This window comes from Aspergillus multicolor, assembly GCF_047715735.1.
Source record: "Aspergillus multicolor strain CBS 133.54 unplaced genomic scaffold BDW74scaffold_33, whole genome shotgun sequence".
NCBI classification, from domain to species: Eukaryota; Fungi; Ascomycota; class Eurotiomycetes; order Eurotiales; family Aspergillaceae; genus Aspergillus; species Aspergillus multicolor.
The window spans coordinates 133169-158955 of NW_027395984.1; the positions used below are offsets into that span (position 1 = coordinate 133169).

At 51.4% G+C, this 25787-nt stretch overlaps 12 protein-coding genes across 12 annotated transcripts; 3 read left to right on the forward strand and 9 right to left on the reverse strand.

Moving 5' to 3' along the window:
• Nucleotides 1-1000: 1000 nt before the first annotated feature.
• BDW74DRAFT_182135 (cytochrome and DOMON domain-containing protein) lies at nt 1001-2280 on the reverse strand (the record flags this gene model as incomplete). Its single annotated transcript, XM_073730185.1, has 2 exons — nt 1001-2160; nt 2235-2280. The coding sequence occupies 2 exons, from the start codon at nt 2278-2280 to the stop codon at nt 1001-1003; spliced, it is 1206 nt and encodes a 401-aa protein (XP_073579759.1).
• Nucleotides 2281-2335: 55 nt separating this feature from the next.
• On the reverse strand, nt 2336-2690 carry BDW74DRAFT_160610 (uncharacterized protein). Its single transcript, XM_073725652.1, has one exon. The coding sequence runs from the start codon at nt 2674-2676 to the stop codon at nt 2473-2475; it is 204 nt and encodes a 67-aa protein (XP_073579760.1). The 5' UTR covers nt 2677-2690; the 3' UTR covers nt 2336-2472.
• A 505-nt stretch (nt 2691-3195) lies between these two features.
• Nucleotides 3196-4399, reverse strand: BDW74DRAFT_160611 (uncharacterized protein). The gene has a single exon (XM_073725653.1). The coding sequence runs from the start codon at nt 4348-4350 to the stop codon at nt 3355-3357; it is 996 nt and encodes a 331-aa protein (XP_073579761.1). The 5' UTR covers nt 4351-4399; the 3' UTR covers nt 3196-3354.
• Nucleotides 4400-5272: 873 nt separating this feature from the next.
• pgxB (putative extracellular exo-polygalacturonase) lies at nt 5273-6843 on the reverse strand (the record flags this gene model as incomplete). The annotated part of the gene is made up of 5 exons (XM_073727168.1): nt 5273-5662; nt 5717-5962; nt 6022-6195; nt 6250-6417; nt 6487-6843. 5 exons carry the CDS (start codon nt 6841-6843, stop codon nt 5273-5275), a joined length of 1335 nt encoding a protein of 444 aa, XP_073579762.1.
• Nucleotides 6844-7114: 271 nt separating this feature from the next.
• Nucleotides 7115-11996, reverse strand: BDW74DRAFT_87597 (putative ABC multidrug transporter). Its single transcript, XM_073733965.1, has 6 exons — nt 11458-11996; nt 10080-11406; nt 9214-10030; nt 7905-9165; nt 7489-7831; nt 7115-7431 (listed from the first exon to the last, which is right to left on the reverse strand). The coding sequence occupies exons 1-6, from the start codon at nt 11913-11915 to the stop codon at nt 7288-7290; spliced, it is 4350 nt and encodes a 1449-aa protein (XP_073579763.1). The 5' UTR covers nt 11916-11996; the 3' UTR covers nt 7115-7287.
• Nucleotides 11997-13049: 1053 nt separating this feature from the next.
• On the reverse strand, nt 13050-14285 carry BDW74DRAFT_187894 (uncharacterized protein; the record flags this gene model as incomplete). The annotated part of the gene is made up of 2 exons (XM_073731598.1): nt 13685-14285; nt 13050-13631 (listed from the first exon to the last, which is right to left on the reverse strand). The coding sequence occupies exons 1-2, from the start codon at nt 14066-14068 to the stop codon at nt 13050-13052; spliced, it is 966 nt and encodes a 321-aa protein (XP_073579764.1). The 5' UTR covers nt 14069-14285.
• Nucleotide 14286: 1 nt separating this feature from the next.
• On the reverse strand, nt 14287-16849 carry BDW74DRAFT_187898 (putative C6 transcription factor). Its single transcript, XM_073731599.1, has 2 exons — nt 16192-16849; nt 14287-16041 (listed from the first exon to the last, which is right to left on the reverse strand). Exons 1-2 carry the CDS (start codon nt 16741-16743, stop codon nt 14362-14364), a joined length of 2232 nt encoding a protein of 743 aa, XP_073579765.1. The 5' UTR covers nt 16744-16849; the 3' UTR covers nt 14287-14361.
• A 298-nt stretch (nt 16850-17147) lies between these two features.
• On the forward strand, nt 17148-19483 carry BDW74DRAFT_87616 (wax synthase family protein). The gene is made up of 2 exons (XM_073733966.1): nt 17148-18262; nt 18312-19483. Exons 1-2 carry the CDS (start codon nt 17356-17358, stop codon nt 18743-18745), a joined length of 1341 nt encoding a protein of 446 aa, XP_073579766.1. The 5' UTR covers nt 17148-17355; the 3' UTR covers nt 18746-19483.
• On the reverse strand, nt 18126-20953 carry BDW74DRAFT_160619 (cytochrome P450). The gene is made up of 5 exons (XM_073725654.1): nt 20461-20953; nt 19964-20412; nt 19530-19914; nt 18312-19481; nt 18126-18262 (listed from the first exon to the last, which is right to left on the reverse strand). The coding sequence occupies exons 1-4, from the start codon at nt 20644-20646 to the stop codon at nt 18864-18866; spliced, it is 1638 nt and encodes a 545-aa protein (XP_073579767.1). The 5' UTR covers nt 20647-20953; the 3' UTR covers nt 18126-18262; nt 18312-18863.
• Nucleotides 20944-22413, forward strand: BDW74DRAFT_160625 (SDR family oxidoreductase). The gene is made up of 3 exons (XM_073725655.1): nt 20944-21403; nt 21452-21845; nt 21906-22413. The coding sequence occupies exons 1-3, from the start codon at nt 21067-21069 to the stop codon at nt 22186-22188; spliced, it is 1014 nt and encodes a 337-aa protein (XP_073579768.1). The 5' UTR covers nt 20944-21066; the 3' UTR covers nt 22189-22413.
• BDW74DRAFT_87631 (lipase/thioesterase family protein) lies at nt 22345-23884 on the reverse strand. The gene is made up of 3 exons (XM_073733968.1): nt 23489-23884; nt 23291-23436; nt 22345-23240 (listed from the first exon to the last, which is right to left on the reverse strand). The coding sequence occupies exons 1-3, from the start codon at nt 23668-23670 to the stop codon at nt 22501-22503; spliced, it is 1068 nt and encodes a 355-aa protein (XP_073579769.1). The 5' UTR covers nt 23671-23884; the 3' UTR covers nt 22345-22500.
• On the forward strand, nt 23883-25637 carry BDW74DRAFT_87621 (flavin-containing monooxygenase). The gene has a single exon (XM_073733967.1). It carries the CDS (start codon nt 24099-24101, stop codon nt 25560-25562), a length of 1464 nt encoding a protein of 487 aa, XP_073579770.1. The 5' UTR covers nt 23883-24098; the 3' UTR covers nt 25563-25637.
• The last annotated feature ends 150 nt before the right edge of the window (nt 25638-25787 follow it).

The window sequence follows — 25787 nt, forward strand, 5'->3', positions numbered from 1 at the left end:
CGAAGAGGTCGAAGCGCCCAATCCGGGCGAAAGGGTGTGGAAATCTCCCGAGTCGACCATGGCTAGAATGTCGACTATAAGCCAAGAGCACTCGGGAATCCCCCCATAAACAACTATTCGAAAACATAGTGGCTTGGTAGGTGACGAATAGAACTGGCAGCGGAGAGAAGAACGATCATGGCGTATACCGGTATTGGGCCTGCCAGATAACAACCCCGCCGCTTTTCCCGTCATCTCGAGTCCCGACTCTTCTTGCTCGCCACTTCAGCCGGAGAGAGAGCTTGTACTTTGGAGATACAAAGCCAACAACGGAAGTCGAAAGACCTGGTCTCACATCATAAGGGGGTTTGCTTGAGGGAATCTGTCCGCACGCCTCGATGAGGTCTCAAGGTAGAGTGGGGAAGGTCGAAGATAGCGGGGAAAGCGTGGAGAAAATGGAGAGTTGGAGATAAGCTGGATCTGGGGATGTTCGAGTCTGTCATCATCAACCATGATAGTAATCAAGCCTGGGACAGAACTTTTCAGGGCTTGAATCGCGGATGTTTTCGGGAGCGTTTCTCGGCGGCGACAAACGACGAAGATATCTTGCAAGAACAGGCGGGAGACCCTCGAAGATGGACTCGGGCTGAGGACCCTTGTTCCCTTATCGGGGCTGCCTTCATGCAGTGTGATCCTGCGAGACATTTCACTTTTGCGACATCACTGTTGTTCGTTGTTGCCTAGGTCGAGACTTGTATTCTGCCAATCTGTTAGAAGCGGTATCCGTAAGGTGGCTTGCTACATAGCACACAGCCACCACCACGATCATTCTCCAGCAAGCCCAGGGCGCGCAAATTTGACAGCCTGTTACGGCCCCGCTCTACTTTGGTTGTCCTGGCATCTTACTTCTCGATAACATCAACAGCTCATCGACAAATCACGAAGCAATTGCTAATCATTGATCATTTAAATCGTTAAGCTTGAGAGCATCATCTATCTCTATCCATCCCTCGGCCATGTTTCACCTAGCATTCTGACCATTGGCTCTAGATCTTGCCACGCCGTTGGACTTCTTGCGCCCATACGGATCCCTGTTACGTTCCGCGCGTTTCCTGACAGCCCTCAACGCTTGAATAGCCACGTACATCACGCCCATCACGCCAGCAATGACAGAGTAGGCAATCACAGCACTCTTGGGCGCATAAGGATTATGGTCTATACCTGCCAAGCGAAAACCAAGGCCTCCGGTGACGACTCCCAGAACGATCGCCAAACGGCCTAGCCATCGATGGAGAATGGCAAAGATACTCTTTTCTCTCGTGCGCCTAAAATGCAGATGCTGTAAGAGGCCCATAGCTGGCTGGAACAGGATGAGAAGCCCAGTAACAGTGAGGCCAAGGATTGGGTGGGCGTTACCCAGGATACCAGCGTCTGTCCCCATTTTGAGACCCAAGCCCATTCCCGCAATGACCAACAAAAGGGTGAAGATCTGAAGTGGCGCATGCACCTTGGGGACAACGCCGCGCAGAGGAAGAGCAAGAAGCATTCCAAAAGATGGGAACAAAATGACGAATGAAATGCTCATGATCACACCGTGAGCAATCAGTATACCTGCGTCGTGTCCCGCCTGCCCGCTAACCTCACTAGGCTGATTGCTGGGGTCGCTTGGATCATACCTAAGGAAGGGATTGTTTGACGTTGTAATGGCCTTTGACAGTGCAATACTGGTTGTGCCAAAGTCATAGTGAATGCTAATCTCGGCCTCGAGGCTGTCTGAATCGAGCGGGGCGCCTCGTTTATACGCGAAGATCCAAGGAGAGTTGGCTGAGTATTTGCACGTATTACACCGCACGTTCGCGGTCATTATATCAGATTGAATGCCACTACCTTCAAGGAGTAAGACCTCGGCATCAGGATTGTGTCTCGGCTGGACATGCCCTGTCCCTAGGCGGGGAGATATCGTCACATTGGACGGCGATGAATACAGAACAAAAATGTTTGCACCGGACATCCGTGTCCCCTGACCAAGAGCTACCCATCTTAGGGTTGTGGGCGCTTGGATTTGGAAAAAGATCGGACCAGAGCCCGATGAAGCAGTAGACTGAGGCACTGTGATACTGTAAAAGATTTCACTCTGCCCTCCGGGCGAGAATGTGGAAATTTGCGCCGCAACAAAGGAACCTACCCAGGTCAGCAGGAACCAAAAAAATAGATAAGTATTGTCTCTGCTAAAAATAGCGTCCAGGAGAACATACAGAGCCCTAATGTAACGGCCTTCAATGAAAGCATCGAGTATTTCATCGTGGGTCTTGAGAATAAGATCGTTGTCCGGTTATTATGGAGACGCGAAGACCTCGGGATGGCCCCTCTATATATGTTAAAGCATCCAAGGCTAGGCCCCTCCTCTTTCGACGACAATTATGACAAAAAGCCTGAAACACTGCCATGGTAAAACCGGGCGCCCCAGGGTTACGAAAGCTTTGTGGCCCGGCATCACGTTGCGCAGCCCTTCCTTTGTTGGATCCGTTGAATCATGATCTTTAGGGCTACCGGCGGACGCAAGCGCCGAGAATCATCCCAAACCTGAGTGGTCGCTCTCCAAGCCAAGGATGATTCTTCGACTCTGATATCGCCCCGACTGGTCCTTTGGGCGCGGACTTGGCCTTTTCTTAGCCGGAGTCGTTGCGTGTCCATCATGCATGTTTCGTCACCCTGACAAGATAGTACAGACTAGAACAAGTACGTTTGGCGAGATGCTAATTGTTTGCCAGACGCATGATGAGGGCTCGGTGTAGCAGCTGGGACTCGCCAGATAGGCACGAACTCGTTAACTGACCAACGATGCCAGAGGAAAGCTAATGGAAGGGCCAATCTTTCCACTGTTGGGCTCATTTTAGATAAGCTCAGAGCCGCCGTACTACCAGCGAGTGCAAAGACGCCGCCGTTTTCTAGTTCTCTGATGGCCCGTGTAGCTGCAACGGGACTGGTCTGAGCTGCTACTCGTGTCAGGACATTAATGGCTACTGCTACACTGACAGTCCGAACTAATGGTTACTATAGAATATTATCGCCACGTCGGGTCAATGTGGTATTTGTACTGGCCAAGACATCGCACCAGTAATCGACTTTATCCTGTAGAGCAAACTGGTCTTGGTACAAGGACCTCAAACCCTTATTATTATGATAACTACTCCTAGCTATTGGACTAGACCATGATTTTGAGTCAAAATGAAGCTTTCAGCAGAACAGTGATATCTGACCACATATGCGACTCGAAACAATCAACCACAAACGTCCCTTTACTGAAACAACAATGAGAACAGATAACGAAGACCACATTTCTGACCCTGTAAATTTTCAACCCCGTACGCAAACCTAATAGTAACCACGGAACCGGGCCCAAACCTCATGCTCGACACCCACATAGAATCTGCATTCTTTGGCAATATCCCAGAGCGTCTCGCAAGCGAAGTCGAACTCGCCCAAGGCCTTGGGATCGTCATCGCTATAGTCGTAGCTGGCAGGAACCTCCAGCATTCCATTCGGGGTATCATCACGGGGAACAAGGTTGAGGATCGAGAAGTTCGGAAGTTCGTCATGAAGATCGTACTCGGGCAAATCGATGGTACGCATGTTCAGGGAGCCCACAGCATCGAAGATCGGGAAGCTGATGTTCTTGATATGGAGGCAGTGAATGGTGCGGGGGAGCTCCTGCTGCGGGGTGTATGGGTACTGGTCGATCTCGAGATGCGTGAGCTTTTTGAAGGGCGCGAAGGAGCCGTACTTTGAGCATCTGTTCCAGCTGATGGGCTCAATTTCCGCCCAGTCGAGGTTGAAGCGGAGGGTCCTGATGTTTTTGTGCTGCGAGGCGAGGATCGTGATGAGCTCCGATGGGTCGAACTGGGCCGATTCGACGATGTTGCTTCCATCGAAGTTGTGTCCGAGGTAGGTAAAGACTTTAAGCTCTTTGCATCCGGCCACTATACGGGTCAGAGTCTTGGCTTCCAGGCAAGCTTCTGAGAGGTCCAGGTTTGAGATGTTCAAGGTGCCTGGCTCAAAGTCGAAGAGCGGGCAACCCTCAGCCTCACCGTTGAGGTAGACCAAGGTGAAATTTTCAAGCTGAGGAAGTTCCATGACGGCGTCAAGGTTTATCATATCTGATTCAGTATGCATCGTATCCCTAATCTCCACAGACTTCAAGTTCTTCAGGTATGGTTGCTCAATCATGACGTCTTTAGAGCACTGGGTGAACAAAGGCTCAAGGTATTCCAGTCCTTCCTCACCAAGTATAAGGTCTAGATGCTCGATGTTGGGTATGCGAGAAGCCAAGAGGACTAAGTAGGGGTGTGATCCTATCTCCTCTTCCTCCATGAATAATTGAGCCTTGTCGGCAGGGAGTTGCTGGAAGCCAGCTGTGAGCGCTTTCAACGTGTCAGAGTCAAAGCCAACTTTACAGACATGACCGTCGGCGGCATCGTTGCCAGAGATGTCGATGGTGGCGGAATGAACACGAGCGGCGAGATCAGGGCGTTTGATCAGTGTTCTAGCGAAACGGACTATGGACATGAGGTCACTTGGTAGGATACCCCGACAGTCGCAACACTGGCAGCGCGCCTCTCGCTCAAAACGAGTAAACAGAAAAGGTTGCGCGATGGAGCAGAGAAGCTTGGAGGTCAGGCACAGGGCTTGGAGCTCATCCTTGAGAATGAGATTGTTCAGAACAGAGCAGATGATGAGAAGAATCTCATTAGGGAGATCAAGTAGCTTTGCCATGATGCTTAGGGTTGATGGCAAGGCCAAGGGTGAGTGAGACTTTGATGACAGTGGATGGAAAAGGATGTGTTATGAGGAAAGAGAAGAAGGTGAAGAGAGGACCAGTTTTGTGAGAGAATATGGCGACAATTTGACTTAGTGAGACACACCCACACTCAAAAGTACACTTGACCTCACTAGCTTGGCCGTGGACCATGTAAGATAGAACTGGTTTCCTGGTTTCCCGCTTTCCGTGCTCTTCATCTCAGCCATCTATACTTGGTCACAGCCTATTGCTGTTGAAATCCCTACATCTGAACTTCAAATGCTTGGGCATGGCCTGATCACATTACGGTCACTACCTAGACTTCATACATTGGCCACAGTCAAGGTATTCCACGACAGACTAGCCACTGATTGTGGTTAACAACCAGGATTTTATGATGATCCACGTACTAGAGCACCGATTAATTAATATGGCCAAGGATTTGCATTAGAGGTCCTTCAGTCAGCTAAGTGCTCATCCACTACCAACAGCAGTCTACTCAGAATCCGAAGCAGCTTGACACTCGATCCCAACTCCCCCAGAGACGCCTTCACACAAAACAATACCGTCTTCACCCTCCGGCGTCTTGACATAGATATCTTTCAGAGTGATGCCCTCACAGACCGCATTCGGGGAGCAGATGATCTCAGCAACAACATCTCCCTCAGCACCAGAAGACGTTCCGTACACATTCTCGAAGGTGATGTCCGTCACATTGACCTGCGACGGGTAGGCCGCGCACTCCTCTGCCTCGATGTTGAAGTAGCACGAGTCTAGAACGACGGGGTAATCGGTGTTTTGGACGTGGATGTTCTTGTACGTGATGTTGTTGATCCTTCCTAATCCGACCCCTTCGCCGGCCCAAGCTTTGAGACGCGCGCCGTTCTGTGATTGTCAGACTCCCAGACTTGGGTAGGATCCTAGGGGGACTTTTCATACCTCTCCATTCAGGAGTGTGACATTCTCGATGTACGCATGCTCGATGATATCCATGACGCCAGGGTACTGCCCGATACTTCCCATGGAGACTCCATGGGTGTTATTGCACCACAGGTTTTGCACGAAGATGTTGGTGGTGTTGGGCTTCGGAGAGAAGCAGTCGTCGCCGATGTCAACTCGAGAGTTCGTCACGGACAGCCCGTTGACCCTGAGCGAGTCGAATCCGTCGGTGTTTTTCGGCTCAGCCTGTCAGGTTATGGTCAGTGACAGGTCCTCCTGAGGAAAGTCGAAGCCCAACAACGTACCGAGGAATTCGTGGAATAGGCATTGATGAAGACGCCATCGAACGAGATATCCTTGCTATCCACGAGGAAGTTCGTCCAGCACGGCGAGTTGAGCTCCGTGATACCCTCGACGGAAAGACGTGTTGCGTTTTCGGCCACGAAGAGGATGGGCCGATAGTAGGTGTTGTCAGGGTCCTTCAGCCTATTAGTCCCAGTCGCCACCTAAGCAGAACAAAAGGGAGGATCTACCAGGATCTCCTGCCCGGCAAACTCGTTATACCACCGCTGCCCATTCCCATTCAGCGTCCCGCTCCCGAAGATGCTGACATCGCGCCCTCCCCATCGCCAAAAAGAAATCGATTTCTGGAAGTCGTAGTAAAAGTGGTTCTCTTGCCAGTACTCTACATCGTCGGTGAACTAGGAAGCCCAATTAGTGTCGGCGATGCGCTAACGAGCTATACACAGGGCGTCGACAGAGAACGATACCTTCAACTCCCCATCCAGCTGCACCTCAACATTATCCAAGAACGTCAAATCGAGCTTCCGCCCGATGATATACTTCTTCCCCTTCTTCAAAAGCAATCGTCCACCATGGTTCGCGCGACGCAAGCCCCAAAGAAAGTCAGCCGAGATGTCGTCAGTGTCATTGTGCGAGTGGCGTATTGTCACTGTCCGTCGGTCATGGTGCTTTGGATGGTTGTGCGCGCCGATCCTCCTGAGCTCCGCTACATCCTTGACTGAGTATACATTCGCACCTGCTGGCTGGCTAGCGAACGAATCGAAAGCAAGACTGCTGGCGGTGGTTGCGCAGAGCGCGACGAGAGGGAGGAGGTTTAGTTTCATGGTTTCCGGCGCTGGCTTGTGTTCATTGAGCTGGGGTAGCTTCTGCCGGAGCGAGCTTTTATAAGGCGAGGAGCGATGTGAGCTCATCGCACGCATCATTGCTCCAATTTCTCCGCCTGTAATGGGCCATCATCAGTTCCGGTGGAGACCCAAGAGCTCAGTTGGCGAGGGAAGAGACGTTGACTGTCTCCAGACGCCGGAAAATGGAACGCGGCAGTTGCAGCATTGGAGATTAAAATGGAGATCCTACCCCGGATCTGGGGCGCGATGATCCTCTCATGAAGCTCCTGGCCGTAATTTCTCCGAAGGACAAGATTCAATCCCACCAATCAAGTGAAGCAACGATATAGATTAATAGTATAATGCAACGATTAATTGAGGCGCCTGATGACGATGCAGTATATTTTAGGGCTGTCTCATATACAAACCTCGGGCAGGTGCTGATTATGTACGTCGCCAGAACGGCTTCATCACTGACCGAAGGTAGACTAGGAGGTATACCATCAGGTAGTTTGATACTACAAACGCCAGAAAAATGCCAAAGTAAGGCCAAATCTTGGACGAATCAAGGCCAATCGTGTCGAGGTACTAGTGTTAGAATTAGCAACGTGCCGATGGATTAAAGCCAGGAGGTAGAGGTCTTACATCATCTCCATAACTATACTCGCAGTATCCACACTCCCCTGAACCTTCAGGATTGGAGAGGTATCCAACGCCCTTTTCGGCAAGCCACGAGCCCGCGTACTCGCCACAGGTCGTGTTGGAAGGGCATTGGAAGACAGTCAATTCGCTCTCATCACAAATGACTGGCACGCCGCGGAGAACGGATGTCAGGACGCCTCCAATCCAGTACGTAAAGGGGGTCACGTAATACATGGTGTACCCCCAAAACGCAGGCATGTTTTGGTGAGGTTGCAAAATGCCGTTGAACAACTCGCACATGATGATGAAGAAGGGCATCAACGTTGCTGCCACCATAGAGTCGGCACTGTATTATCCGTGGGTTAGCATAAATTGAAGAAAAAAGTCGAAACCAAGCTCAGGCCGTTTAAAAGACTCACCTCAGAGCAGCGATCCATTGCCCCCAGGACGTTGCGAACAAGAAGAACAAGAAAAACATAAGAAAGCTGTATCCCGCAGCGAATCCCAGAGGAAGTCCGACTGTGAAATAGTACAGAACAAAAAAGATCACCGCACTGATTATGGCGTACGGGATTTCGCAGAGGATCTGAGCAGTGCAGAACGCAACCCATCCATATGCTCCGCTGGGTCCTTCTCGAGCCTGCCATAGGTCACGGTTCATGATGAACCGCATACTGATAGCATTGATGAACTCAGGCACAAGCATCAAAACCAAAAAGCACGAGAAGGCCTTCGATTGCAGATCAGTGGCGCTATTAGAGATCTGTAGGTAAGTAAGACCGTTGATGAGGGCGTGCAAAAACGAAGCGTAGAGTCGAGAGTATGGATATTCAGGACTTCTCCAGAACTGCCGGAATGTTCTTTGGGTCAAGAAAATTATCTGGCGAGAGAGTGCGGGCATGCGGCGAGGTTCAGCAGCGATATTCGAGCTCTCGTGCTTCATATTTCTAGCCTCAGATATCTCCTGCTGAACCTGTTGCGCTTCAACAGACTGATTCCAGACTTCGGCCCAATCCGTGTTGCTTGCCGTATTTTTCGTACCTCCAACGACGACTTCGATAATATAATCGGCAGCGTTGGTCACATTTTCAGGTTTCTGGCCATACTTAGTGAAGTAATCGAAGATACTGCGCCCAGACTCGCCCACTTCCCCAAAATAGTAGGTCTTACCACCAGGACTTAGAGCCAGTACTCGATCAAACAGCTCGAACTGTTCCTGGTTAGCTTGGTGGATGGTGCAAAGGATCGCCAGACCCTGGTCGGCGAGCCGCCTCAGAAGCGCACAGATACTGGACGCAGCCTGGCTGTCTAGACCACTTGTGGGCTCGTCCAGGAACAACAGCATCTCGGGTCTTGCGCAAAGCTCAACGCCGATAGTCACGCGCTTTTTCTTCTCGATATCTAACGAGCCGATGATGGCGTTTTGCAGGTCAACCAAGTCCAATGTCGCCAAAACCATTCTTGCATAAGCTAACTTCTCGCTATCAGGTACCTTTGAATCCTGGCGAAGTAGTGCAGAGAATTCGAAAGCTTCGCGAATGGTACTGCTCTCATCATGAATGTCCATCTGTTCGCAGTAGCCGATGCGGGATTTGAAGGGAGAGTCGATAGGCTTTCCATCAATATACATCGTGCCCATCAGTTCGCCGGAGCTTTGCCGTTGGGTAAGTGCGGTTAACACTGTTATAGTCAGAGTTTGCAGAATCCACAACAATCGGGGTCACTTACATGTTGATTTTCCAGCTCCAGAAGCTCCAACCAAAGCAGTAAGGGACCCGGGTCTACAGTATCCGCTAACGCCGCCTAACAACTTGCGGTCCTCCTTGTTCACTTGCACAAATAGCTCAAGGTCATCCCACGTGAAGGTTGACTTGGTAGCAGTGATAGCTTGCGCCGGGTGGTCATCTAGACTTGACGGTGTTGGTGCTGTTAGATCAACCGGGACAGGACGCCCTTCTTCGTCGTTGCCGTTTTCGGTAGCGTTCAGCTGATTCTGAGACTTCTTGTACTGCACTGGCCCCGCACTATCCGGTTCCCATTCCATGATTTCACTCAGAACGCATTGAGCCGCGACGAAAGCAACGGTAAAGAGACAGAGGATACCGAAGTTGCGCCAAACATGACTGAAATAGAAACCGTATTTCTCCGCCAAGTAGTCATCGCCGTTCACGATGGTACTGCCTACTTGACTTCCAGCCTGGGCACATGTCTGGTAGGCAATATCAGTATAGCTTGGTCCTGCGGGAACAACAGAAGCTGGTGAGCAAGTGAAGTTCAGATTGTGGAACTCTGCGGCCATCATTGCCTCGTACGTGTATAGCGCTGGTGTGATGTAGGCTATCCAGCCGACCCAAGGGACATCAGCCATCATCTTGTCTACAGAGAGCACGTAGCCTCCGAAAACAATGCAGAGTAGAACAAGAAATCCGGTGTAGCGAAGGGCAACCTCGAAGTTGGAGGACGCAGCGGCAAACAATCGAAATTGAGCCGTCAACGCTATTGTGCACATGTAGATAAATAGGAAATCGATGAAGAATGCTCCGGCCTGGGATATGGTAAGCGTATGGACGTACATAGGTCTTTTCGAAACTTACGTCAGCCTTCAAGCCTGACAAAAAATAGACCACGACCAGATAGAGGAAAGCAAGAAGAGCAGCGATGAAGATGTCTGCGATAACTCGAGCCAGGCATACAGCGCTGGGCCGGACAAACGCGAACTTCTTTTGCCTACTAAGAATGTCGCGGCCTTGCATTGCCTCTTCCAATTCGGACATCTGGAGCCAAGCCAGGAGGATAGACGAATAAAAAATCACACCTCCCCGACTGTACATGCCGTCTGTTGTTTGCGGTTGGTCATAGAACATGGAGCCGACAAGAAGCCCGTAAATCACTGATGAAATGATCTTGATGTACAGAGGGGACATGTGACCCCGGATTTGCCATATCTGACGTCTCGCACACAGGACTATCTGTCGGAAAAAGGAAATAGTATATGGAGACTTGGAGGAAACGAATCGAGATTTGTCGGTTTGAAGTGCCTTCTTGATGTCCTCCACACTTCCGTGATCGGTTTCAGCTTGTGACTCGGGCCGACTTTTCCCACCGAGACCCTGATTATCATATCTCAGTACTTCCTGCTTTATGTTTGAGAACGCAGCGCTGTTTCTGAACGCTTGTTCCAGCTCGATTGCTCCTTTCGGTGCGCGCTGTTCCCACCCTGACCGGAATCTTCTTCTTTCTGGAACAGTGACACTGGTCAGAAAGTCGCTTACAGTTTGCATATCTCCACACTCGTATCCCAGATCTTGGAAGTATGCCATCGCCTCGTGGGCGGGGCCTTGATAAATCATTCGCCCTTCATCGATAAGCAGAACCTTGTCAACCAGGTCGTAGATGGCATCAGACGCTTGGTACAAGGTCATCAACGTAGCTTTGCCACAAGTGTCGGTCATGATACGCAGGCTCCGGGCATAGTCTAGAGCAGATGACGCATCCAGGCCTCTGGTTGAGTTATCCCAGCACATCACTGAAGAGTCTGTAGCCAGGGATTCGATAATCGAAATGCGTTTGCGTTCACCACCGGAGACTCCACGAATATACTCGTTTCCAACTAATGTATCCATAGTGTGTGTCATACCGAACACTCTGCCATAGATTTCGAGATACCGTGGAATTTTGTCGTGATATCTTTTTGGCGTCTTGCTCTGGAGTGCAAACTCCAAAGTTTGTCGAACATTGAGCGTAGGGAAATGCACATCGTCTTCCGGGACATAGGCAACCTGGCCACGGTAGTGCTTTTTGACGTCTTCCAGGCTGAGACCGGAATAATTAATCGAGCCAGTCACACCAAGGAAAGATGAGTGATAGCCAGCGACTGTCCGTAGGAATGTCGAGCAGCCAGCCCCTGGTCGTCCCAGGACGCTAGGGAAATAGATCAGCGTTATGAAAAACGTACGGAGTCGTTGTACTTACAGCATTATCTCGCCGCTCCGAACCACACCAGTGAAATCGCGAATCAATTGACGTCCACTCTCCGGCTCAGGCTTCTTCATCCATGGCTTGACCGTCCATTCATAGACATCCTGGAAAGTGAGAGTTCGCCATAATGCGGTTCCCAACGTCTTGACATTGGCATGCCCTCCTCCCGCACCCCATGTCGAAAGTGACTGGAAACATACTCCGAAATTGGGCTTCTTCCTTCCTGCTTCAAGTTCTGCCTCTAAAAATTTGTCGAAAGAGGAATGGGGCTCCGAATAGTCGTGGCCTTGGTCTTTGTTTGTAAGTGTGCGGTGAATTTCTGCAATGGCATCTTCATCTTCGTACGTCAAGTTCACTTGCGGAGAGGCTGGTCTGTCCGCTTGGTTCCCAGCGTCCTGTGAGGCAGTGAGAGCAGAATTGCCTTGCGGACGAGAGTGAAGACGAGCAGGCATTGCACCCTACTTTGCCCAATAGGGACTGAGGAAAAAGAATTTGCCGTCAACTGAAATGCATGTACTGATGTGCACCTTTTCAATCACCAAAGCCGACAATCGTTGCTCGTTATATACGTAGTCAAGCCTGGCAGAAGCCAGCGAATATGCCACATGCACTAGATCAATCAGGAAGCCAAGGAGCACAAATAAACGTTGAGTCAAGCTGTTGACACTGCGCATCGATCATGGATGGAATCAGGCCCGCACAGGCACGCAATGATGTCTTAAGGCTGCTTTTCAGTGGAGACGCCACCTGGGCCAGAGTCGGAAAGGGGCCCATGCTGAGGGTTCCAAATTCACCAGATCTATTGATTGGCGCCGTAGGAAAACGGTGACAATAAGAATTTTCGAGCATCTGGCGTGTCATTTTCCCCCTCTGGCAGGTCGCCTGAGAAGGCCCGAAGTCAGTCCGGTCTGGAGCTTGGGTCTCTCTAGCGTACCAGGGAGAAACAGAGCATGATGTGAGAAGAGGGGCTAGCGAGCAAAAGAAAGAGAGCTGATTGGCATCGACTGAGGTTGGGGTGGCCACCAGAGGTCATGGCTGCCCCACTGCCCACGGGTTTTCCACTATTCGCTTTCACGGCACGCGGCTATGCTGAAGATGTGTGATCTGGAGGCGCGATAACATGAAGATTGTATGATTCTGATAGGCTGCTATAAAAGTCCATGATCAGCCTTGAGTTTATTTTTGTTATCGCGATAGGGATCTCTGGGGTGCAGACGACCTAACGATGGTGAACCTACCCCAAGAGCATACCACCAAGGAACGTGCGCAGCTGGCGGCTTTCTTTTTTCGAGATTCTCGCGATTGGCGCTGTGAGCGCCGCCATACCATAACAGGGTAAAATATCGCCGAAGGATCCATAATTAATCTGCTAAATTGGGCCCAAGAGGCTGGAAGAACCCCGGAGAAGAAAATTGGAAGAGGAAGGTCGCGGGAGTGGAGAAGACAAGTCGGCTTGTCCAGACTCCGCGGGCGCCGTTGCACCTGGGCTGACACGACACGTGACTGATATAGAAGAGAGATCTATACAGGACTTTTAATCACAGTATGCTCTGCGTGTATCAGAGGTATGTACAAGGCTATAGATATCAAGATGCAAATCTGCTCTGAAAGTATCTCTCAAAGGTCATGACCTTCAGATCCGGAAAAAGATCATTATGGACCTGGCCCGGTGGCCGCCAGAACCGCCCTGACCCCTGCATCCCCTTGACAAGCATCCAAAAGTCATCCGGAAAGGCACTCTTCCCTTTGACCTCTTCGGGAATATCATGCGGATCCTTCCAAGCGCGGTGCATAGCCTCAATCGGATATACCACCTTTTCCACTTCCTTCTTTGAATACTTTTCTAAGAGAGCCGCTAGTTCGTTGTAACTCAAGCGGTCACTCACAATGTTGAGCGACTTGTTTTCGGAGACACCGGGATTGTCAATAGCGGCTACTAGAAACGCTGCGAGGTTATCGATATGCGTAAAGTCGACCTTGGCATCGGCGTCACCTAGAATGTGCAGAGTGTAAGAGGGCACATCTCGCTGAGTCCAAGGGCACCAGACCGGCTCTCGGTCCTGGTTGTAGAAGTCGCCGCAGCCGATGAGCGTGTACGTCATTCTGCCTGCGGCAATGGCCGGATGATGGAGAGCATTGTTGTTGGCCTCCTCTTTCATGTTCCATGTCTATAGATCATATTAGCGTTCGTCTGCCTCGTGGGGTCTATACTAAGACATACTGGATGCAGGACTCCACGGCCCTTCTCATCTCTGTAGATGTGGTGCATGCCGTACTCACTCGGGAAAAAGCGCCTGACACCAGCCTTGTCCGCTGCGTCTTGGATTTTGCTTTGAGCTGTGAGGGCTTTTCCGTTCAAGGCGCTGACAACAACCTCCACACCGTCCAGGGTCGAGGCTATTTCATCCGTGCTTGCTTTTAGTAGATCCACCCCCACAGTCTTCAGTCGCTTCTTAGCCTCTGAGTCAACATCGATCTCTTTAACCTTGTCTTCAGAAGCAGGGTGGTCAATTGAGATGATATCGTGAGAGGTCGTGCTGAGTAGGGCTCGTAGCATTGCCTGGCCTATTTGACCGCTGGAGCCGAAGAGTGCAATTTTGGTCATCTTTTATTGTTACTATAAGGCTGTATATGATGACCTTGCAATCTATGATGATGGAGGGTATATATGTTTTGGCTACAGCCGTGGTGTATCATTCCCACGTCATCCGGATATACGGAACAACGGTCCACTCTGCAAAGCATTGAAAGTATACGTGAGACCGAGTAACATCACAATAAAATTGAATTTGTGATTCCACCTGAATATCAGATTGTTTGATTGCCGCAAGTTTATGGCCATGGACGAAATCTACTGAGACGTTGCGGCATGAGCCATTTGCATCGTTTATCCGTCATTCAAAGTGCAAGGAAATCGGGGTCCCAAAGTTCCGGTATCTTGTAGTAGGAGGGATCAAACATGTTATTGAAGTCGAGAGGGGAGAAATCGTTCGGGTTGCTGGTCAGCATCGACAGAGGATCAAATGAGAACTCAGATATCGAAGAGCCAAAGTCGGGTGTGTGTATAGCGGACGGCCCAACATCCGATAACTCGCTCTCAGGCTGGCCCTGGAATTCCTCATAAGGCAAGCCTCGGATAACGTGATGACATGTCTTCACTGCTCGCAGCGCAGCCTCTTCGATCTTCTTCAAAGGATCATCGCCATTTAGCCGAGCTTTGATAGATGCCAGGGCCATGCTCGTGAAAACGAAGACTTTGCAGCCATTTCCTTTTGGAGTTATACGACGGCCAAAGTTGTCCCGAGTCCGCTCAAGAACACGTAGTAAGACTTCTTGCTGGGACCGCACTATGTCATTTAATGACCCACTATGTGTTGAAGGTGCTGAGTTTGATCCTGCTTCCGTGAACTGCTGGGACAGCTCTATGCAGAGTGTTATAGCAGCATGAGCACATTCTTCGCGGAACATCCCACCGCCAATATGCCCTAAACAAGGGGCTCGAGACGGCTGAAAGCTGGGCAACGGTGACTCAAACTGGTTAAGCAATTCCAGCGATGATTCCAGACAAACCTTGCGGGAGTAAGAATATTTGGGCGATAAAGAAATACTTAAGGAGAAAGGCCGGTGCAGAATGAGAAGCGACCTTTGTAGCAAAAAGAGCATAAACGATCTTGCGAAGGATGTGACCCCGTCCGAGGTAGGCGTAGGAAACGGTATCAGAGCCTCGTTCATAGATCGCACAAGATCTTCTCCCAGACGCAACGCTTCGTCATATGGCAATGTAAATTGCAAGCTGTTTACGGCCTTAGCAATGCGCACCCGTATTGGAAATGACTGAACAAGCATCGCCTGGAAGCTGGACTGGGTCATAACTGTTCGGTCTTTTGCTACCGGAGCCTCCAGCATATCCTCGGTGAGATCCGTATCATCCAAATTCGATGGCAGATCGCAATCATACTGGTCAGGGTCAATGGACGGCGGAACCCCAACATCGATGGAAGCTTGCAAGTCTAGCTCCAAGACCGTGGCCCATAACCGACGACGCATCTCCGCCCAGAATGGTGTCATTTTGGGGAACCGCGTAGGATTTCGATGCATCCCCATTATTGTGGCCGAATGAATGAGCGAGCCTGAAGTAAGCCAAACAACATCACCGTCAACGGCCAGCGCTTGGCGCGCAATAATTAAAAGGCACTGTATTTGCATAATGTCAAACTTGGCTGTGGCACCCATGAATAAAGACCCGACCCAGGATTGAATCCCAAGCATCCAAGTGACGGCAACATCATGTAGCGTATCGCTACCATTGACCGTTGTCGAAGAACCAATGAAACAGCTTGCTGCAGCCATCAATGCCAGCAGCTTCGCAACAAAAGCTGTGTCGGCGCCCTCGGGATCTGCCCAATAAGCCTCGTATTCTTTGAGAAAGCTTGGGATATGTAAGACTCGATAGGTAGTCTCAAATGTCGTTAGGTAAAGGTTCAGTAGCTCATCTGTGATGTTGCGCGGTGGGAGCATCTCCTTGAGTGATGCAGGCATTCCTTGCTTTACCCCACCCTGGTATTCTCTTTCTCGAGACTTTAGTTCAATCCGGAACTTTTTCATCTTTTGATAATCAGAGCCCTCAGCCTTAAGATCTTTCTTGCGACCTTGGAAGAACGCCAGTACGTCATGAAGCTATTATGATTAGCAGGTGGCGATCACCGAAATCCCTTGTTGGTCACTCACAAACGTCAATGTTAGGTTTGCGCTAGAGCGTCCGTGATAGCGTGTTCGACCGTTTCTACCGCGGAAGCAAGCTCTATCAGGTAAATTCCGTACTTGATCTGAGATGGGATCCGGACCCAGTCGAAATGAGCGCTCCGGCGCGTAGTCGTAGGTTAAGCTTTCGGGTGGTTGTACTGAACTGCCTCTAGCAAGAGCTACTTCCAGCATCTGCACACGACTTCGCAGTTCTTGGAGTTCGTCTTGCCGCCCACGAGGCTTGGTAACGCGATGCTTGGAGTCAAACACGTAAAGTCCGTTTCCCACGGAACTGGCTTCATCGCTCAGTGCATGTCTTTGTTCGGAGGATGAACTCGCGATAACTGAGCCAGAAGCGGTACTCGGAGATGGGTTTGGTGCAGAGAAGACGCATAACTCCGGTGTTTTGCTTTTAATGCACTGGCCGCAAGGGAGCGATCGATCGCACTTCAACTTCCGGCGTCTGCAAATTGTACAGGACATTGCTGGTCTGCGTCTTCGTGGCGCTGGTGGCTCGACGTGTTCTTCGTCCATCATGTTTGAATAGATCTAGCCAAGATATACCAGGGGGTACTCTGTATGAAAGTTAAATCTGAGAATGGAAGGTGATTTGAAGTGGTGATTCTCGCCCGATGCAGGCAGGAAGACGGACTGGATTGAGAGCACAACAGACGGTGAGACCGGCGTATGGGACATATCAGATATTTAACTAGCCGATCCGATTAGCAGCAGTCTTATTTGCATAGCGCAAATCGTCGGAATGAATCGTTACAGAAGCTGAATGGTGGGTTCCCTTAACTCCGAGCATCCGGTGCCCGGACTTACCGCATCAGGATAGCTCCGAGGCGCCATCATGATCGCACAAAGGCCCTCTCACGTGCAGCCTGGACTGGTCGAAAATACAAATGCCCAAGGTACATTATCGGCGCATAGGGTCAGGCCGTCAATCATGCTTATAAGTTTCTTGAACTCTGAAACCAGGAAGAATAAGCGACAGTATCATCCGTCCAACTATGACGAGAGACATAGCTTCACACATGAAGATGACAAGTTGGCCTAATATACTCCGAGTGTCGCCGCAAGATTTCCCCGCGTCATCATGTCCCAGAGTTTATGTGACAGCTTCTCTCTACCATCTTCCTCACGGAAATGTCAACCATTCTTTTGGTCGGTGCATTTCTATTTGCGGATGAAAAGACCCCCCTGTCTCCGTCCTTGAAGCGAGCATTGTATTCTTCCACCCTTACATGTAGCGTGATCACCTCAATCCTTCATCCACCAAACTCATTTACCATCATCACCTATGCCAACGCATTTCTTTCTGTCGCTTATACCCTTCGTGCCGTTGAGCTGCTTATCATCAACCAGCCACGGCAGTTGGAACGGTTGATCAAAATTCGGGATGGTTCGACCACGTCCCCGGTATATGTTTGGGAGCCAATGCCACCGGCGTTGAGTTACCGACGGCTTTTTTGGATTTGCGATCTACTGATTAACCCTAGAAACATAGGGTGGGCACACGGCTCGGGAAAGTATTTGCCTCAGCTGGAGAAGCTAAGCAAGATACCTCCAGCTCAAAACGGGACTGCATCGCTCGCAAAACAAGGACTACATCCCGCCAGAGGGACGAACAAGTACACCTTGAAAAACCCGCATCAAAGGCGTCTCAAGTTCCTCGCCATAGAGGCTCTCAAACTCGTCATCGCATACTTTCTCTTCGACGCCTACAGAACTTTTTTTGGCAGAAGATATCCGCAACTCTGCACAAGTTTTCATTCCCTGGTCAATTCGGCCGCCCTACAGCATTTCGAATCACAGTATCTCGGTTTCAAACTCCAAACATCACTAGAAACAAGCGAAAGGTTCGTCCGTCGGTTTCTCCTGCCCCCCGCATGTTGGGCAGCCTGCTACGGTTTCGTCGATGGCATCCGTGCCGCGGTCGCCTTGTTTGCTGTAGGCGGCCTGTATGTTGTATCGCCGTCACTGGCCGCAGATCCATGGATGTATCCAGCTATATTCGGCTCGTGGAGATATATCATTCGAGCTCGGCTGAAAGGTACCTCCCCTGGTACTACCGGAACATAGTAGTCTGACAATTTGACTAGATATATGGGGCAAGTTATGGCATGATTTGTGTCGTCGGGCGTTAATAAACACCTCTATGGTCCTGATACCTCGAGGTGCATCCCCGTCTCTGCGCAGAGTCCTCGTGGGATTCCTCTCGTTTATACTTTCGGGTGTTGTACACGCCGCGGGGACGTATGCCGTTATCAGAGACACTTATAGTGTCATTGTAATGATGATGTTCTTCTTCCTCCTACCTTTCTACATTGCCGCGCAGGAAGTCGTACGGACCCATCTCTTTGAGCGCTTTCTACCCGACTTGTTTCTTGGAAGAGCACTTCTCTGGACTCTGGACGCGGCCTATGTTATCTGGTGGGGATATCACACGGCGCCGTGGTTTTTCAGGTATAGTATGATTCCTGAGTCGGTCTTGTCAATTCCAGTGCCTGTGCGGTGGAGCCTTTGGCATGCATGACCTACGGTATACACAAACTGGAGATGTGTTGCATCCACAAAGAACAGGAATCGAATTGTCTTCATCGTTAAGTCATATATAATACATAGAGCTCAAGTTCTTCATATATAAGCCAGGCTCACCACCCCTCTACCCTTCTCATCCGCAAATGCATCCCTTCAACAGGCTTCGTCGTCACCGCTCCAGCAATATGAATCTCCTGCTTGGGATCCTGCATCGCAAACTCAAACCTTCCCACAACCCCGGCAACTGCACACCTCAACTCCGCACGCGCAAAGTCCTTCCCTATACAACTCCGCTGCCCATGCAGGAACGTGATTTGGGCATAATTGGTCCCTGCGCCGCCGTGACTGTTCACGGTCGTCTCCCCAGTCGCAGGATCCGTGTCGATCCAGCGCTCAGGACGGAACTCATCACCGTCGTCTCCCCAGAACTCGGGCGAGCGGTTGATAGCGTACGGACATAGAACGAGCTTTGTCCCCTTAGGCACTGGCTGTCCGGCCACGGTCGTGTCACGGACCGCTTCGCGGAGAGTCGAAGGGACGGTGGGATAGAGTCGAAGGACTTCTTGACAGACACCGTTCAGCAGTGGGAGAGATTCAAGGTCGGAGTATGTGATTGGATGGGTAGAAGAGGGAATGGCGCTACGAATCTCGGCCCGGAGACGCTCCTGGACCTCTGGGTGGAGAGTCAGGAGGTAGCAGGTCCAAGTTAGGGCACTCGCGGTCGTTTCGTGCTGTTGCTGTTAGTATTCGTGCTGCACTCGGAGATGGGAAAAACGCACGCCAGCTGCGAGGAAGGTGAGCATTTGATCTACTAGCTCGTCGTCGGTAAAGTCGCCGCTCAGCATCATGGACGCGAGAATATCGGCCTCCAACTCGGCGGCCGTGGCCTTGGTGGCTTTCATGGCGGCTCTCTTTTCATGGACAATTTCCTTGCACAAATCGCGCAGATAGCCGACCTCCTCGTCGATGACTTGATTTAGATGCCACGGAAGCTTCTTAGCGAACCATTGCGGAAGGAGAAAGTTGATGGCTAGGAAGGCGATCTTCTCGGTGGTTGGCTCTAGGATGGCGAAGAAACTATCGGCTACTTTGTTTTTAGCATTCTGAAGAGTGCAGAAATCTCGGCCCATGGCCGCGGGACCGATGATGTCCAAAGTGAGACGACTGCTCAGTTAGCTACTATGCTCTGATACTGTTGAAGGGGGTAAAGCACCTTGCCCATACGCTCATTTCCACCTTGCCCCATCCATCACGGTCTGGGCCTGTCCCTTCCATCGGACGTTCACCAATTTCCTTATCCAGCTCCGCCAGAAGCTGGTCTGTCTTGTCCCACATGAGTGTGTAGAGGGCACGGACGTTCTTTACATGAAATGATGGCGTCAGCGCCCGGCGCTGCTTTTTGTGCGCTGCCCCCTCACTCAAAATAAGTCCAAACCCGATGATGCGGGCCAAGAATTCGCGTGCTCGCCAGGGCTTCTCAAAATCATAGGTATTCGTACTCATGATATCGAGCAATGCCTGATGGTTCGTCGCCAGGAGCTGGCTTCGATTGAGCAGATCTCGAAAGTAGATAAGACCGTCATTAGGCACCGTCTTAATCCACTCAAGGGGAAGACGCCCGCGCGGGTTGTCGAAGATGAACCGGGCCATGTTGAAGTGACCCTGTCTGAATTAGCATCTCAGTCATTCTTTTTGGTAACGTGTACATACCGGAGCACGAGGTAGACGACGCAATGGGTCGAAGAAGAACGGCCATATCCAGAGGTTGTAGATCGCCAGGAGAACCAGATTGACAGCGGTTGAGCCGAGCGCAATTGTTCTAAATGATGTATCCGTGAAGACAGATCGCTGGAGGAGGAAGGCCTCCCCCAGTGTGAAAGAGAGAAGATGAATCATTGTTTGCTTAGCCACTCATCTCAGTTTGTTGATCGTGACCGAGCGAGGCGACCTCGGTCGATATATGAAATATCCAGGCTGCTAGAAAATCGGTTGAACAAATGATGCAAGACGTCAAAAGGCTATGACCGCGGAGTTGGATAAGATAAAGTTGAGCCCGTGCGCTTCATGTGAAGCTGGAGCTTCTGGAAGCGATCGCCATCGCAAGCATTGCCCAAAGCGGCAAGCCCACCACCACTCGGGCTTCCCCATATTTTCGCCTCAACAACAATGATCCCTCCGTCCCTTGGACCCTCGTGCGCGTGCCTCGGCTCGCTGATCCGACGGAAATCCAGGTCCAAGCTCGGTATATAACTGCGATCATGCAATCCAGTCATGCCACCCGAATACTCTCCCTAGTTTCGCATCTGCCTTGCCGCCATGTCGCTCCCACTCGAGCACCTCTCTCTGGTCATCGGACAATGGCTGCAACCTATCGTCCAGCAGCTCCCGCCGGCCGTGCAGAACATCCTGCTACACCCTATCGTCCCGAAAGCGTTCTTGGTGCTATTGGCCTTTGCTGTCGTGCGCCAGACAAACCGCGCCCTGACCAATTGGTCCATGAACAATGGCGTGAGCGACAAGTTTGACCGTGAGCGGGACCTGGTCCTCCTCACGGGAGGCTGCAGCGGCATTGGCAAGCAGATGGTGCTTGATTTAGCTAAAGCGCGAGCTCGAGTGGTGATTCTTGACATCCAAAAACCGACCTTTACCCTGCGTGCGTCATCCAACGAATTGTCTTACTTCAGTCGTTAACCTACTACAGCATCCGGCATTGCCTTCTACAAGGCCGACATTACCTCGTCTGCGAGCATCGCCGAAGTCGCAGCGAAGATCCGCGCAGAGCACGGCCATCCTACGGTGCTGGTGAATAACGCTGGCGTCGGCCACGATGGCACAATTCTTGATAAACCAGAGGCCAAAATCCGCCAGACTTTTGAGGTCAACACGGTTTCACATTTCCTCCTGGTGCGCGAGTTCCTGCCGAGCATGATCGAGAAGAACCACGGGCATGTCATCACGATCGCCTCGATGGCGAGTTTTATTGGCCTCGGCGACATGGTGGAGTACAGCTGCACCAAGGCAAGCGCGCTCGCATTCCACGAAGGACTGCGCCAGGAATTGCGGTTATGGTACAAGGCACCGAAAGTTCGAACCACGTACGTTCTATCCCAAGGAACCACCGACCATTTTTTTAAAGCTAAGCTGACTTGTGCCAGTGTCGTGCATCCGCTCTGGGTTCGCACGCCCATGATCAAGGTCCTGACCGACGCAGGCTCCGAATTCAAGCAACCAATTCTTACACCCGAGATGGTGTCCGAAGCAGTCGTGAAACAGATCCTCGCTCAGCGCAGCGGGCAGATCATCCTGCCCGGATACTATACGCCCCTCAGCATGTTGCGGGCGTTGCCGAACTGGATCCAGGAGCATGTGCGAGGAGTCGGATCGCAGGATTTCATTAAGTTGCGCGAGTGGCAACAGAAGCAATTAAAGACGCAGTAGTTGTGCAGAACTAGTATATATGTATACCCATGTCGATTGATTTTATGATGTGATGAGTTTCAGCGAATATAATAAGATCGGCCTGTTTGAATTTCCATGTATACTTGCGCCTCAATAATCTTACGGGTTTCCCAACATGGCCGAGGCGTCTTTGAGGACTTATTGCCCGGAGTAGTTATCGACGGGAAAAGAAATGCCTTTCGCACGCATTTATCGTCGCTAATACATTCGTTCCTCACTGTCATAACATAATTATATCAAAGATAATACATCGTCGTACTCATTAAGCATAGGTCCTCCGATCTTGTGAGCTTACATCTTCTCCAGCAACCCCCGAATGAACTCCTTCGCCCGAGCCCCCTGCTGCGTCTCCCTCTTATCCCCCAGATACAAATTGTAAACAGGCGCAACATGGCCCTCACCCTTGCCGACACAAAAATCAAGCTCCCCCTTAAAGCCCTTGCGCAGTTTTTCCACGAAGTCCTCGATCACCGGTAAAAGGATCTCGCGCTCGCCACCACAAACCAGAATCTTACGAACGGGGAACTTGGCAAACCACTCAACCGGCGCATCCGAGAGGTCCGTGTAGAAATCCTTCGGCACGCCCCCGACGTACCCAGTTCCCCAAAGCGGCCCAACAACAGGCGTAATGAGGTCGCCGCGCGAGTCAACGACGCGGTTACTCAGGTCGGGCAGGAGGGATGTCCAGGGTGCGATCATAACGGCTCCGGCGAGGGCGCCGTCATCGGCGAGTTTCAGGGGCTCAATGGCGGGGTGGGTGTGTGTGAGATGGGACAGGACTCCGCCGACCAGGTTCCCGCCCGCTGAGTCGCCACCGAGCAGGACATTCACTGGGGAGTGGCGCTTCTCAACGAGGATGTACCGCAGAGCTTCAACGGCCTGGCGCAGCTGCGTTGGATACGTTGCTACCGGAGCGAGGGTATATGTCAAGGCGAAGATTGCAAGCGATTGGCCGTTGCGCTCGCAGTCATTGACGATGTTGGCGAAAAATTTGAAGTAGCCGATGTTTGCCGGGAGAGCGAAACCTCCGCCTGGTGGTATTAGAATGCATTCGCGGAGTATTATTGATGAGACGCCATACCGTGATACCAGACCAGGATGTTCTTTGCGTTGGGATCACCAATCCAGTGGCCCATTGCGCCATGGTCGAGCTGGACGGTCAGGGGCGTCTGTCGCACAGAGCGAATGTAGCGGTTGTACACGAGATTACTGGCCGGGAGCACATATCTGCCGACGTTAGTATAAAGCCACTGCAAGCTCGTAGAAAAGAAAAACATACTGCATCTGAGCCGCCGACAGACGCGCTGTCAATTTGCGAAAGACCGCATAGCCAATGTGCAGCAGCCAGTGCGTGGGATGCTCAGGAGCTCGGAAAGCGAGGGTCAACAACGCCCACACGAAGGTCAGCACGACACTCGCCAACGCGGGGATGTAGTCGAGTTTCTGGACGATCGTGAGCATCTTGCGCAGGTGGCCTGATTGATGCTCTGATTTTCTCCTGATGCCTATATAGAAATCATGATCGTGATCACGGCAAGCACGGTACCGAGCAGGGTCGCAGCCTAGGCAGGAGCGACATGTGGTCGCGAGGATCGCTCACAAGAGTCGCAAGCGTTACTCCATCTAGGGCACAGTTCGATCGCATCTAGGATCCATCGCCAGGTCCCAACGGCTGTGGTGGTGCCTGGGGCTTGTGCTTAGGGAGTCTCCCTCGGCTCGCGACCATTTCCTAATTCGTCCAGCCTCGGCAGGCTCTTCCTCTCCACGCCCTTAGAGCAAGATCGTCCTCTCCTATATATTCACCCCGGACAGAGATCGTGGACCGTTTCGGATGCATCACCTTTTCTTTTTCCTTCCTGCAGTACTGTGACAGTGACAGTGACAGCACAATGACCGACTACGACGTGGTAATTGTGGGCGCCGGCATCTCTGGCATTAACGCCGCCTACCGGCTGCAGACTCAACTTCCGCATCTTCGCTATACTATCATCGAGGCTCGTGATAATCTCGGTGGTACCTGGGATTTGTTCAAGTATCCAGGCATCCGGTCCGACTCGGATCTGTTTACATTCGGCTTCGCCTGGCACCCGTGGGACCAGGATAACCCGATCGCAGAGGGCCCGGCCATTGTCAACTACCTGAAGCGCACGACGGCGCAGTATGGCATCGACCAACACATCCAGTACGGCCAGCGGCTGCGCGGCGCCGACTGGTCTTCGGCCGACAACACCTGGTCGCTGTCTGTTGAGAACACCGCCGACGAGCGCATGAAGGTCATCGCCGCCCGGTTCATTATTTTTGGAACCGGCTACTACGATTACCACACTCCGTTGCAAACAGAGATTCCGGGCCTTGACCACTTCGCCGGGCAGGTCATCCATCCTCAATTCTGGCCTGAAGACCTGGATTACTCCGACAAACGCATCGTCATCATTGGCAGTGGTGCCACCGCGGTCACTCTGCTCCCAAATCTGGTTGAGAAGGCACAGCACGTCACCATGCTCCAGCGGAGTCCTACCTACATCCTGGCCCTACCAAACCGCAAGAAACCTCTCATGGCCCGGATTTTCCCATCGTTCATCGCGAGCCGTCTCATCCGCATCAGCTGGATGCTCACCTCTCGCATTTTCTTCCTCTTCTGCCAGGCTTTCCCGCTGATCGCGCGCTCCATTCTTCGCTTCAGAACCAAGTCATTACTGCCCAAGAACGTCCCTTGGGACCCACATTTCAAGCCTCGTTATAACCCCTGGGATCAGCGACTTTGTATTACGCCCGATGGAGATTTTTATCAAAGCTTGCACTCAGGCAAAGCGTCTGTAAAGACCGACACCATTACTACAGTGACCGAAAAGGGCATTCAGCTCGACTCGGGCGAATTCCTGGAGGCAGACATGATTGTGCCAGCCACGGGTCTCCGTCTGAGAATTGCTGGTGGCGCTTCTATTAGTGTTGATGGTGCCCCTGTGCAGCTAAACGAAAAGTTCATTTGGCATGGAATGATGCTCCAGGACATGCCCAATGCTGCCTTCATCATTGGATACACGAATGCCTCTTGGACACTTGGTGCCGACGCCACAGCCCATACACTCTGCCGCATTCTCAAGAACCTCGAGAAGCGCGGGTTCGAGGCTGTTGCGCCGCGCATGTCACCCGCTCTTGAATCGCGCATCCAACCGCGACGACTTCTTAATCTGTCGTCCACATACGTCACGAAAGCAGAGAAGGACCTGCCGCGGGCGGCAGACCGTGGGCCTTGGGTGCCTCGAGACAACTACTTGAGCGATCTGTGGTTTGCCAAGTACGGCAACATAGAGGAGGGTATGGAGTTCCTGGGAAAGAAGAAGAACCTATAATCCTGTATATCTTTATCTTCCGTTACTTGTAGTTTAGACATGACGCATGCAATGATACACGATACCTAATGCCGATAAATAGTTACGGGTAAATTTTCCTAGGAATGTTGCATAGCATTCTGCAGACCATACCACCCTGCATAGCTACATATACCAGTTATGGCCCTGGTCCTAACCCTATCTACAAAGTTCAAAACCTGCAGAGACGATAGCCACGGTACCACT